This window comes from Rhinolophus ferrumequinum, chromosome 12, assembly GCF_004115265.2.
Source record: "Rhinolophus ferrumequinum isolate MPI-CBG mRhiFer1 chromosome 12, mRhiFer1_v1.p, whole genome shotgun sequence".
Taxonomy (NCBI): Eukaryota; Metazoa; Chordata; class Mammalia; order Chiroptera; family Rhinolophidae; genus Rhinolophus; species Rhinolophus ferrumequinum.
In genome coordinates this window covers 21,918,078-21,932,079 of record NC_046295.1, presented here as the reverse complement: position 1 = coordinate 21,932,079, position 14,002 = coordinate 21,918,078, and the positions used below count along the sequence as shown (strand labels likewise).

The following is a 14,002-nucleotide window of genomic DNA, read 5'->3' as shown; positions in this document are numbered from 1 at the left end:
TGGCACCCTTTGTATTTAGTATGAAGTACCTCATTAGTTTGGAATATAAATAAGATCATTTATCCCAATAACAAGCAAATTAAATACTTAAGACCCTACCAGCTCGAATAACAAGATGGCCATTCTCTGTTTTGAGGTTTCCCACTTGTTGCCCAGAATCTAACTCTTAAAAAAAGAGATGCATTCTGATGCCAACAGCCAGAGAAGGAAGGGACTGGAGAATCTCCTAATGATTTTAAAGGTTCCAGTTTGCTGCTTTCATTGCAGTCTTATCTGTGGTTGAGAACCGACCCTCATGCAGCTTTCTTGTCTGAAGTAGAAATGGCACTCCTGCTGGAACAGAACCCTGCACAGGCCACAGGAGGGTGATCCCACACTCTCTAGCTTCATGCTGGACCAAGAGCAATTGCACTGGACCTTCCAAGTTGACAGCAGTTCGGTTTACATTCAACTGCTTTGCCATTGTCCCAAGCCCACCTTCAGTGACAAGAGACAGGTAAAACATTCAGTGTCAGCCATGTGTTGTGTCTGAATTGGCTCTTACTCTACAAGCACTTTTGCTCTGATATTGAGCCTGGTGTCATGAGTCCAGACTGCCTTCCCTCACCGGACTCAGTCAATAACATCTCAATCCATGAGATCTAAAATAATGTTAAATGTCCAAGGAGAAGATGCCTTTCCTTCAGGATGTCATGAGTCTCATGCATATTTACTTAACTCCTGAGTACCAATGAGTCCTACATATGACACCAGTCAGACGCTGATGACTTCCCAGTGGATAGTTTGAACTCAGATATCTCCCAAAAACTTTGAGTTTGCGTGTTTATTTGCCTACTCAACATGTTCACCTGGATACCTCCTAGGCATTTCAAATGTAGAAGATCCCAAATGGAGCTTTTGGTTTCCCGTTTCTAAATCTGTTTATCCAACCGTCTTTTCTATTTCAGTACCACCAAATATTCAGATACTCAAGCCAAAAACCTGAGAGTCCGACTGGGTCTCTCTCTTTCCATCTTCTTCCACATCCAATGCATCAGCAAATCCTATGAGCTCAATCTTTGTAATACATCGTGAATTCCACCATATCCTTCTTTTCTCCCTGCAAACACGCTGGATTAAGCCACCATCATCTCTTGCTTGGACTGGTCTTTCTGCTTCTATTCCCCTTTCCCTAACCCAATAATCTATTCTTCCCACAGCAGAGCAGTCTTTTATTGATGTAGTGAAATCCTCTCTCTCGTCTGTTTAAAGGTCTTCCGTAGATTCCCATTAAACTTAGAATGAAATCCAAACTTTTTCCTTCATTTTGCACAACATATTCTTTCCCTTTCTCGATCCTCAGTGATATGCCTCCTCTCTGTTTTTAGACACACTGAGCAACTTTGTACCTCAGGGCTTTTGCATTTTCCATTCACCTTCCTGATTTTCTGAATAGTTGTTTCCTTCTCATCTTTCAGATTTCAGCTTCAATTCCACCTCTTCAGAGAGGTCTTAATCCATCTAACAAAGGTTGTTCCTACCTAGATACTCTCTATTCCATCACACTTTCTTTAGTTTCTAGAACTTACAACACTCTTTTTGTTTTTTTTAAAAAGTTGTTGACTTCTTTGTCAATTGAGTTCCATGAAGATAGGGACTGGTTTGCCTTTAAATCTGTGTCTCCAATGCTAAGTTACTAGCACATAATAGCTGCTCCATATATAATTTGACGGTTCACTAAGTGAATAATTGTGAGATGGCTTTTGCATTCCAGAAGCAATGCCTGACATGTTTTCTGTTTTGTTTACTTGTTTATTTTAAACAACAACAACATAATTAAGTGATTTTCAATCCTGGCTACATGTTTGACTCACTTGGGGGAACATTTAAAAAATAATAGTACTTAGGTCCCATACCAACACCATTAAATCAGAATCTCTGGAGATAAGACCGAGGTATCATTGTTTGAAAGTTCCTTTAGTTTATTCTAATATACAACAAGTATGGGAAAACCATGGGTGACTATCAGTCCTTTTTCCTTAAATTCCAGACCAGCTCCTTTCTTATTTCATTCATGTCTTTTAGTATGATTCCATTTCAAATGATTTATCCAAGAAATGTTTCTGGAAAGACCAGGGTCCCTTGTACCCTAATCTAATGCTTTGTAAAAAGAAAAAAAAAAAACACTTCAAATTTGGAGTTTATCTTTGAATAGCAAAACTTGTGCCCTGGCCATGTGGATATTTTTATCCACATGGCTAGGGGATGCGCTTCTTTGAGGTTCTAGGATAACAGTCATTTCCTGGGAAACAGTTTGTGTGGATGTGTCATCCTGAACAACCTATGAAGCACAGCAGTATTCAGATTTCACTCACAAGCTTTTGCTTTTTGTTTATACTTTCACTTTCCTTGTTGTCTGATATCTATGTGCTCCCTACTCAATTGAAGTATCATTTGCTCAAATATTTTTTATTAGAAGTGCTTTTCCCACCACTCTACCTCAGATGACACTCAACTGCTGCCAGCACTCACTATTCCCTTCCTTTCTTCACTTCTATTTATATAATTTTTCACTAATTAATAAGTATATTTACTTGTTTCTGATGTGTTGTACTTGTTTATGAAATGTAAAAGCTGGAATTGTGACTGTTCTTTGCTGTATCCCTAGCAGGGTTCAATAAATATTTGTTGAAAGAATGAAGGAATGAGTTAACAGTGTTCTGGAAAGGGGTCCAAAAATTGATTGTATTTTCTCTCTTTCTTCCTTTTCTATTCCCATGGAATTTTGTTATATTAGGAAGCCTCATTTAGGAAAAAGAAATGTTGGTGGCACCAAGAACCATTTTATCTATGATTTAGCAGTCTCATTTTCTGCAATAGTCATTAGAATTCATGTGATCTATTTATCTCAGATATTAACTTTGATAAACTGTAACCCCTGAAAAATTCCCTGTTCATAGCAAAAAAGAAAAAAAAAAGAAAAAAAAAGAAAAAGTCAATTGAAATGAGATAGAATTAATGACCATCAGGAATGTCTGGTAATTGCTGATGGTAAACTTTCTGTGGCTTATAGTGTTCGATAGGGCAAGTGTGTCAAGATCTGGGCAGTCACATTTCTTTCTTTCTTTCTTTTTTTAAAGAAATAAGCTGTTTTCCTTAACTGTAAACTCGAGTCATTTTAATTTGCACAAAGGAAGTATGTTCTGAGAGTTGCTCCTGTGCCCAGGCTTTTTATTGTTGTTTTTGTGTGTAGATTTTTAAAAATATTTTCTACTTACCATCCTGCCAAAAAAATTGTGGAAAGCTTAATGATATCCTAAAATATTGTACTCTGGGAGAAAAAAGGGAGAGTCTTTTAAGGACCAGATCATGGAGGAAACATTCAGAAATGAACATCTTTATAGCCTTAGAGGAGTCAGTCACTCTGAAATTGTTAGAGCCAATTTTAAAAAGCACCATGACGCTCTGTTTCCCTTCGACTCCATGCATGCGTCTCTTGCCAGTGAGGATGGCATGTGGCAAAAGGAAATCAGCTGCTGGCCTGGGATATCTCCACAGCCAGCGTAAAGAAGCATCAAAATGCCTTTACCTTTTCCTAAACCCACAATGCACGGTGTGGAATGGAGGACGGCCACAGTGAGAGTAGGAGGTGAGTGCAGGCTGACTGCAGTAATGAGTACAGACAAATTCACTTTCCTCTACTAACAGCGACCGCTGATGGCCTGTCTCTTGTGTCCAGGAGAAATTGCAGAACAGCTCTGTGACTTCTGTTACTTTACAAGATATGCTACCTCAAAGAGCTACCAATAAACCTTTGTAACTATAAGTGCTCTTCCTAAGGGCACCCGTCCTACACAAAGTTCAGGATGTGTGTGTGTGTGTTTCGTATATTGACAAATGAGATCTTACCTATTAAATATATGATTGGATCATGGTTCCTGAAGGTGGTTAACGTTTGTGTGTGTGTGTGTGTGTGTGTGTATGAGTTTGGCTCTTTAAAAGATTTGAAGAGAACATGTAAGTTCTAAAGCACTCAGGTTTTCTGATTTATATGCTAATTATCAGGGTGAATCCCCTGTCTCTTGCAGCAAGTAAATAAAACTACCTATGGACAACCACATGTTGTTCTTGAATAGAACACCACAAGCTGCCAGCCCCTTGAGTTCGTTAACAATGGGGAGCTAGTTGAAAGACATTTCTCAAGTGCTTCCTGTGTTAGGGCATTTGATAGGTATCGTGAAAGGTACAGAAAAAACAGAGCCTTTTTTTTTTCCTTCTAGGAACTTACAATCTATTTGCAGATATAAACAGTATGTGAATGATAGGTTAAGAATGATTATAAAATTGTAAGAGATGCAAAATATAAAATAGGTGCAAAATGCAAATTGAATATTATCTTGGGGTATAATTGTATATATTCATTATTATTATTATGATTATTATTATTATTATTGTATTATGTTTTAGGATAGTCAAATTAGACAGAGAGGCCTAGAATTTCTGGAAACTGAGTTTTAGTGCAGAATGTAAAGCCAATAAAGAAAGTAGATACATTTTCTTTGGAGCTTTTCTGTTCACAAGTCCTAAACTCTTTAGTTAACTCTTGCTTGGATTCTGTTCTCTCTTTATAACATATGATTTCCTTTTTTCTTCTTTATGGACTTGTAAGTTAGTGTCCAACTAGCTGCCAGGTGAATTACGTGTGCTCTTATTTTAAATCATATATTGGCTATAACAGGGTGCTAATTAGCCTGTGTTCCAGTTGTTGCTATTTAAATGACAATGGCCTCTTGACCTGGATACCTTCTGTTTGCTTCTCCAGATTGTCTCTTGATGTTTTTCTACCATGCTCTGTGCCCTGGTCGGCTACCCTGGAAGAACTGGTTGGGTGCCGCCCGTGGGGAGCATGGGAGAAGATGGTTCTGAAGGGAGAGAGTAAGGGTGCAGTATTGTTCCCCTGGCTCCCTCTCTTTGGGGTCTGTGACTCTCACCAGGTAGCTCTCCCTACAGTCTCCTTTCTATCTCCTGGGAGCATTAGCTGCTCGTTCCCCTCACCCCTTCAAGCTCAGGGTGATAACATCTCCCACCCTTTGATTAGTCTTGGGGTACTGCACTATCCCTGTGCTTTCCTTCCATCCTACCTTTACTTTTGTAATTAGTCCCTGTTCTAACTGTTCCTCAAAGTACTCAGTATGAGTTGCTATCAACTTCCTGCTGAGACTCTGATTGGTCACCTTGTCAAGCAGGAAGGGAATCAGTCTAACGCTCCGATGGTGAAGTGACACGTATGTCTCTTATTTTTGAGTTCTTTTGTATGGGTTACTAAAATAGTTTCAGCAGAAGTGATACTCTACCATTCAAGATGACTCCCACCTTCTCTGCCATTTGATAAAATTCTCTTCTATTGCTAACTTGGAAGGGGGAGTCAACTACTGACAGGGACTAAAAAAATCAGAAAAGTCTGGGATTGACTGCTGCTTTTGAAAGATATCAAAATGATCTCTTGGTTTGGGAAATAGTTCTGTTTACCTGGTTACAGAAGCCCTCTTTCTAGGTCAAAGGAGTGTTGGTAACCAAAAACATGCCAGTCTGGGCTTTCAAAAGGCAAAATGCCAGTGTGTGTGTGTGTGTGTGTGTGTGTGTGTGTGTGTGTGTATGTGTGTGCATGTATGTGTACCCACTGTAATAGTGTAAGACCACTATGATAATGGAATAGGTAAATATCACTGAGACAGAGAAGACAGAGATGTTAAACCAGGTCACTGGCAGTGGAGGAAGAAGGCTTCATGTTTGAGATAAAAAGAGTAAAATAGATGGAAGAGTTAGAGGACTTTTGTAATATTGCCTTGAGGGTAAAGAATATTCAGATAAAATGCCCAGGGCCATGGGTCTACTATCTATCTATCTATCATGGTAGAAGAAAATGAAATACAAGTGAGAAGGCTGAAAAAAATAGTGTTGTCTTACTCTGGTCATATGTTAAAACAAAGAACTGAAACTATGCAACACTATGAATCAGCTGAACTCCTTAAGGAATTTGGGACTTGGGTTTCAAACTTAGTTGCACTAAATAAACTGATAGAAGTTACTCAAACGTAAAGCATACAGGTTATTTTCCCTCCAGAACAATGTCCACACTGGGAATTAGGATTCAATGGAGGTAATTTTAGAAAAGCCTGTAATTAGAAAAAGAGTTATTTAAGCAGTTTGACTGTTATATAGTCCTTGAAGATGAAAACAGAAAATGAAATTCTGTTGTCGTAGCTCTGTAAGGTCATCATTTTTGAACTATGTGAAAACCACGTGGGACAGTTGGAACCGATGATGTCATCCTTGAATGCCTATGATCTTGACCTAGAGCACTTTCAGGACTGATCAGGGAATCAATGGCTGCCAGGAATCACTCAAACAAAATCCCAATAATTGCAAGAATAAAACAATTTTCTTGGTTTACTCTATGTTGGCGAAGGTCATCAAGAAGACATGACCACCAGTTTGACCCATGAGCTGGACTTGGGCAATTGGAGGCTCCCCAATCCCTCCCCTGTGCTTGGAATCCACACTCAGCTTGCTTTCTCTGAGCTCAAGGACACTGCCTTGAGGCAGTAATGTGGTGATTAGACCATCTGGAGTGGGTACCTGATGGAACCCTGTTATATAAACTTCTAAAATTTGGCAGGTGGCTGTGGCAAACTACTCATCTTGCTGCCACCCAAGACAAGCCTTGTAAGTAATTTCCCTTGTTTATTAAACCTGCCACCTAATCTGCCTTTTTTCTTGGGTCTCTCATTGTCCTCTGCATATGGAGCCGGTTTCTGATTACATCCAGGAAACTACAGGCCGGGTTTGCTAACCAACAGACTAACTCCTGGACTGCAATCCGTCCACTCTAGACTGACATGATATGTCTGCTGCTAATTCAAGTGTCACATTGGCACATTCCAGGTGGTGAGTTTCTTTTCAATGTTGAAGGAGTGGACAGCAGGCTATTCTTGATTTAAATCCCTAGGATATGGCAAAACTAAAACCTGAGCTAAATTTTAATGATATAAAATAAACCTATGAGATTTAAGGTCTTACCAATAACTAATAGTGGTTTAAAATTTAAGTAAAGATTATATCAAATTGGTAAAGATATAACTATGTCTTAAAATTTGGCATTATTTCTGGGAACAAATATATGGGCTGAGAAACTGTTAATACATTTTTTTTTTCTCTTTTTAAACAGAAGTTAGAAATACATTTTTCAATTACTGTGAGAGATGTGATTTAAATACCTTATTAATTTGCACATTTCCCTCATTTTCTCCAATATTTCAACAATACAATGATGATATGGAGAGAATTATGTGTTTCTATATTCTAATATACTTCATCCTCAGCAGACTTTTTAATGTATTTCTGCAGAACAGACATCATCACTTTTAAATATTTCAACAAAGACTTGCACAGGAGAAACACTGTTGATTGTTTTGGACATTTTTTATTCAGGTAGTACTGCAGATCTTTAACTTATCTTTCTGAGTTACACATGTTAATATTCAATGTTTCACACATTTCTGTCATTTCAGAAAATAACTAATTCAAGAAATAACTCCCTAAGTATACTTCTGAAAATGTGCAAGCTTCTAGTCTTAAAAATTGTCTGCCAGTAAGAAACACTTACAAGTCAACAACAAAAAGACAAACAATCCAAATGAAAAATGGACAATCAATTTGAATAGACATTTCTTAAAAGAAGGCAAACAAATGTCTAAAAAGCAGGTGAAAAGATGACCAATGTCATTAGTCATTAGAGAAATGCAAACCAAAGCCACAGTAAGATACCATTTCACACCCACTAGCATGGGCCATAAAGAGACAAGATTGAAAAATAAAAGGAAAATAACAAGTGTTGGCAAGGATGCAGAGAAATTGGAACTTTCATACATTATTGGTGGGAATGTAAAATTGTGCAGCCATTGGAAAACAGCTTCGTGGTTCTTCAATAAAGTGAACATAGAATTACCACAAGACCCAGCAATTCCACTCCTAAGTATAGACACAGAATAATTGAAAATAGGTGTTCAAAAAATAAACTATACGTGAATGTTCATAGCAGCTCTTTTCACAATAGGCAAAAGGCAACCCAAATGCCCATCAATGGATGACTAGATATACAAATTGTGATATATCTATACAATGGAATACTATTCAGCTATAAAGAATGACATACTGATCCATACTACAAAATGGATAAAGCTTGGACACATTACGCTAAGTGAAAACGCCAGACATTAAAGACTATATATTGTATGGATCCATTTATAGGAAATAGAATAATTAAATCCATAGAGACAGAAAGCATATAGGTGATTACCTTGAGCTTGGGGGAGTGGCGGGTGGAATGTGGAGTGACTGCTTAACAGGTATGCAAGTGGCTTTGGTTTGCGATGGTGAAAATGTTCTGGAACTATATAGCAGTGATGGTTTCCTAACATTGCAAATGTACTTGATGACTTTGAATTGTTCTTTATTTTTACCCACTTTAAATGGTTATAATGGTAAATTTTATGTTATATGTATATTACCACAATAAAAAGAAAACTGAAATAAGTGTCTATTCATAGATTCAGGATATTATCCTTCTTTTGAATCAAATATGTATATCCATTGTACATAATAGAAGAAATTTCACTGCTTTTCAAAAGAATTTTTCTATAAGCAGATGAAATGTCTTTCTTAGTGAATATCAAATAGCCATTAAAAATGTGCATTCATACTGATTTTGTGCCAAATATGTGATTAGAATTCCCCGTTTCAAACACAGTGAAATCTCATATGCTATGAGACCTGATGCTTCATTTCAAATGACAGGTATGGAGTAAGGGTAGAGATCAAAGGCACAGGTTGTACAGTTAAGTGGATTCATAGCCTAGGTTTTTAATACCAGATGTGGGTCTTCAGGCAAGGAACAGTAATTTCTCAAGTCTCAGTTTTCCCACTAGTAAAATGGGGGGTAATATCTATTTTACTGTGATGTTGTAATAATTGAATAAGTATATATATGAAAAGTGCTTAGCAATGGACTCAGCATACAGTAAATGTTCAACACGGTAAGCAAGTTCTAAGAAAGGCCCATATGTTCTTTTTTCTAATGTAGTAATCCTTTTATAAATTTTGTTGGGTATTCATTCATCTTCAGTGGGAAGCTCACTCATCTTGACTTCGCAGGATTCTAACTGGGAGGGTGTCTTTTGACATGCTTATTAGATTCTAGCACAGAGCCCTAGTTTTGATCAAATGAGGAGGTCATCAGTTACAGCAGTTAGTTACCTCCCTACTTCCAGTCTTCTTTTCTCCACCTCAGGTCTCCAAGTAATCTGGAACCCTTTTTCCAGAAGAGAATGGATATAATTTTTGGTGGAACTCTAGTTGTAGCTCAACGTGCATCTCCATACTAAACTCTTCTCTAGTAGAAAGTGTTATAGACAGAAAGAGAATGTTACTGCCTATTTGAAGTTTATAAAGAAAGCAAGCAGCAATGAAGAAAACTGAAAAAAAAAAAAAGATAAAAGACAAAGAAAGCTGTTCTTGTTTCCTTAACCACACTCTAAATTACTGATTTCAAATTTGTCTATGGACCCAAGCTGTCAGGCAACATGGGTCACACTCGCTGATATTCAGCCAACACCTAAGGAAGCTGACAAAAATTCAAAGAAAATCATGACTCCTACAACAAAAGACAAAAGGTGCACAAAGGATCATAATTCAAACGGGGAACGTGCCTGATAGTCCCAGCTCAGCCCAAGGCTTTCTCCATCTTCTTGACATCAGTTAGCGGGATGTCAGATGTACATAAAGCAGTTTGGCTAAGGGGTATGAAGAAAACAACTTAAGTTGAAAAGTTACTCCCTGATCCTCAAGAAGCTTACAACAGCGCTGGAGAGATTAGCGGTGTAACTAACACTCCAGGGCGGTCAACGAAACGTGACAAACGAGTTGGCAGGGGCCTTGAAGGCGAGGAATTCACAGTTAGGGATCATTTGGGGTTGGGGGCTTGTCAAAGAAGGCTTTAAGAGGTGGGATGTTAGCTAAGTGCTAAGTGTTTGGTAGGGTGTTAGACGGGGGGCAGTCGTGGCGGGCTGAAAACACACGCAGGTCACGGCGGCGTGGAGCGCGGGGCAGACAGCCTCACCCCTTGCGCCAGGGCGCGTGCGCAGTCCGACGCTCGCGCGCGGCGCGCGGCCCGCTGGAAGCTGGCCAGGGCCAGCGAGCGCGAGACGCGGCGCTCCGAGGCGGGAAAAGGCTCGCGCATGCGTGGCTCGGCGATTCGGGCTCGCCAGGATGGGGAAAGGGAGGTGGAGTTTCCAAGAGGGAACTTGACCCGTTAGTAGCCGCGGCCATGGCGGCGCGCTCGCCGTCCTCACTGCTCCCTGCGCCCCCACCGCGACGTTTGGGGTCCCGGTGCCCACGTGTTGAGCGGGGAACTGTGGCAAACGCAGTGAGCAGCGAGGCCTTGGGTCTTGCCGGCGCAGCGCGAGAAGGCGTCGTGGACAGAAACGATATATCCTGGCGGGGCGAAGAAGGGTCAGGGGGTCGGCGAGGGCCAGAGTGGGCAGCTCCGGCTCAGGCTCCCCTCCTCAGCGCGCCCACAGGGTCCGACCGGCTAGAGGGAATCTCGGTAGAGGAGGCGATGGTGACCCGGACGCAGCTGCTGGAGGACGAGCTGAGCAGCGTAAAGGAGGAGCTGGCCCTGTGTCAGGTATCGAAGACTCTGGCCGCCGGCCTCCCGCTCCCCAGTGGGACCGGGGCTGGTGGGGATGTGCGCCCCTCTCCCTCTGCCTTCCGCTGCGCTGCCGCGCGGGTTTAGGACCCAGCCAGCCCCGCCCGGCGGCGCGCTCTCCAGGCTCCCACACCCAGCCCGGTCCGCGGCTCGGTACTGGAGGGGCGCAGTAGCGCCCGGCTGCCCAACCTCGGGCTCCCGACCCTCTCTGGACACCGGCCGGGCAGAGTTCGCCACGGCTCCCTGGGTTTGGTTTTCTTCACTTGGATACCGCCAGGACGCGTAGTCGCATCCCGCATCCCCCCCAATAGCCCGGAGTCCTGGTCTTTGACTATAGTGGCACTTGGTGCAGCACGAATGGAGTGCAATCCATGAGTTGAAATGTTGAACAGGAAAGTTTAAACACCTTTATTAAAATAAGATCCACCGATTGAAGGAGCCTGTTTTCAATTTTCAAACCCATGCTTGCCGTTGTTCTTAAGTAAACTTAAGCCAAACAAATTGTAACCACAGACCAATAATTTTTAAGGAGTCTTGGGCCGGGTACTTGTACACACAATAGATGGTACTTGATACTTATTAACCAACTATATAATTCCATAGTCCTCCAGTGAGAAATCGCATTTTTATGTCATTTACTAGATCAATTACATTAACAGTATTTTCCTGTTATTTGTAGTTTGTGTATACTAAAGATGGCTTGACTGTACTCATATTCAGAGAGATGATTTTCCTTTAGTTTTGCATCCTTACCATCATCCCTTTGATTTTACCAGGATCTTTAGGCAGGGTTGGGAAATTAAACGTTGGGATTCATTCAACAGTAAGTCTTTGAGTCACTGTCTTCAAGATAGAACCAATTAGGAACTGCTAAACACCAAGGTATCTTTATGCACAGTGTCAGTTTAGACTAATAAAAATTCATGAAATTCACTGTCTCATAGTTTGTTCTATTGGATTATTTTGCCCCCTTTTCTGGTCTTTGCTGATTGAGTCAAAGCTGTAAAAACAGGACAATCGTGTTGAAATTGAATATGCCTTTGCTGAAACAAGTTGGGAAGATAAGCGGCTGCCTCCTTTTCCTTTTCACATTTTCTATTCTTTATTGGCTAAGTAGCCAAGAGATAAAATACTAACGAACTAAAGCATTACTGGTATGTCATCTGCACACCTAAAATACTTGGGTATTTTAAAGTTACGAAACCATGATAAAGGCCTTTGTTAATTTGACAGGTCCTAGGATGCTATTTGCCCATCTTCTACATTCTCCTCCAGACCCCTCATTCTGTATTTCCCGTAGTTGTGCCCTGAGTGGCTAAGGAGCAAAGATAATTTACTCTTTATGACTGAATTGATTAAGGAGATCAGTCTGTTGGAAACAGCCCAGTGAACCTCTACCCCAAATCCATTCACTATTCTTTAAAAATGTGGCTTCAAACATGGTGTTGGCCTTTGTGAACTTGGACATAGAAGTATATATAGCACTAGGAAGATGAATGAAATATGCTAGGCAGTTGTTAAGAATTGAGATAGTCGTAATCATCCTAGAACAATGGATCTTGAGATTTTCGTAATATGACAGTTAGGTGATCATAGCCATTCCAGTAATGTGAGGAGTTTTATGGTATCCATACCATAAAACTTCAGTTAAACCATACTTCTTCTCTTGGGGAAACAGTAATGAACTCCAAATTGTTTTGTAAGAAAGTATTTAAGTAATTAAACATTCATTTTTACATCTTTTTTAATTTGTTCGTCTACTTACTTAGAAATCACAGTACCTAAGAATACATAGTATTAACCCTATATTTTTCAAACCTTTCAAAAATTGCAACCCAAAATAAATTCATTTTACATTTCTACCTAGGAAGTATACACAACATGCACATACATATATTTCAGAAAAAATATTTACTCTGTGTTATTAACTCTGATATTTTAAATATTGTTCTTGAAGAAAATGCAACTCAGATCTACTAAATCACTTTCACAACCCAGTAATAGGTCATATGTACAGTTTGGGGAAAAGAACCCTACAAATCAGTCTCTGTTCATAAGTAGGTTCATTTAATTTTTTTTCCCACTTAACTTTCAGGAATTTAATTCTGTGTACTTGGAGAGAAAGTTTGAGTGATTCATGTCACAATCCACTACACTGGAATGACTCAGAATAAGCATGTAATAGAAAACAATCTCAGTTCCAAGCGTTTCTTTTAATATGAGCATCTTACTACACTCTATATGATTGTATATTTAAACTTTTTTTCATATATCCCGAAATTAGCAAGCAACACATACATAATGCTTAACTGAAGAAAACATGGTTACTTTCAAGGTAGGGAGCAAAGCTTTCTGTTTTGGACTTACTGAGGACAGGACATTAGTTTCCAAATGTAGCTTTTTCTTAAGGAACTTCAGGGGTACTCCAAAGAGTAATTTTAAGACCATGACATTTATTCTCTATTCATTTATTTAGAACTTGACTTCACTATACTTTTAATTTTGATTATGTATTTCAAGAATGTGTCCTATGATGCTGCCTCAGGGTAGGTGAAAGGAGCAGCAAGAGACGATCCAAGGAGAAGCAAATTACAGAACAAGGAGAGTTTTTATGTCATTTTAAAAAGCATAGACATTATCTAGTAGCATTTAGGGAACTAGTAAAATAACTGTGTTCTATTTGTGACAAAGGATAATGTGTGGGTATGTGTACGCACTTTTATCACCTCATGCATAACTAGGTAAGAAAAAGTAATGTGTGTGTCAATACATACTTAGATATGCATGTGTGTATAATATACACAAACACCCACACCCATGCACATGTATATCAAAGCTTATATCCTTTTAGTAGCGGTCAAAAATACATACTAAACCTATAAACTAATTTCAGGTGAAAAATTAGGTAATTTAAACGAAATATATGTTGTTCCAACTTTAATGATGAAACTAACTTTCATGAAGCATATGATGTCGGAATTAAGAGTATATAACAGAACTCAGCCAGTTACAGTCTTTGATAGACATTTAGGTGTGTTGTAACCTTGTCCAGTCATTCACAAACAAAAAAAATTTTGAAAACATATATTTAGAATCCTTATCGTTGTTAGTAGCTGTATTCTAATAGATAAATATATTTCTGCAATTATTTTTCATAGTAATAATTTGCTGAGTGGCTAGTTAATGCCATACTTTGTAATTAAACTCCTTCCATTGCTTTCCCTGAGTTCTGATAGGTAAATTATTGGTTTAAATATA

At 39.4% G+C, this 14,002-nt stretch overlaps 1 protein-coding gene across 1 annotated transcript in view; it reads left to right on the top strand.

The window, feature by feature from the left end:
• The first annotated feature begins 10,290 nt into the window (after positions 1-10,290).
• The window catches only part of CNTLN (centlein), a 245,702-nt gene continuing 241,990 nt past the window's right edge, over positions 10,291-14,002 (top strand). Inside the window, exon 1 of the mRNA XM_033124096.1 lies at positions 10,291-10,723. Within this exon, the coding sequence (XP_032979987.1) occupies positions 10,364-10,723 (360 nt within the window). The 5' untranslated portion in view covers positions 10,291-10,363. The remainder of the gene's footprint in view (positions 10,724-14,002) is intronic.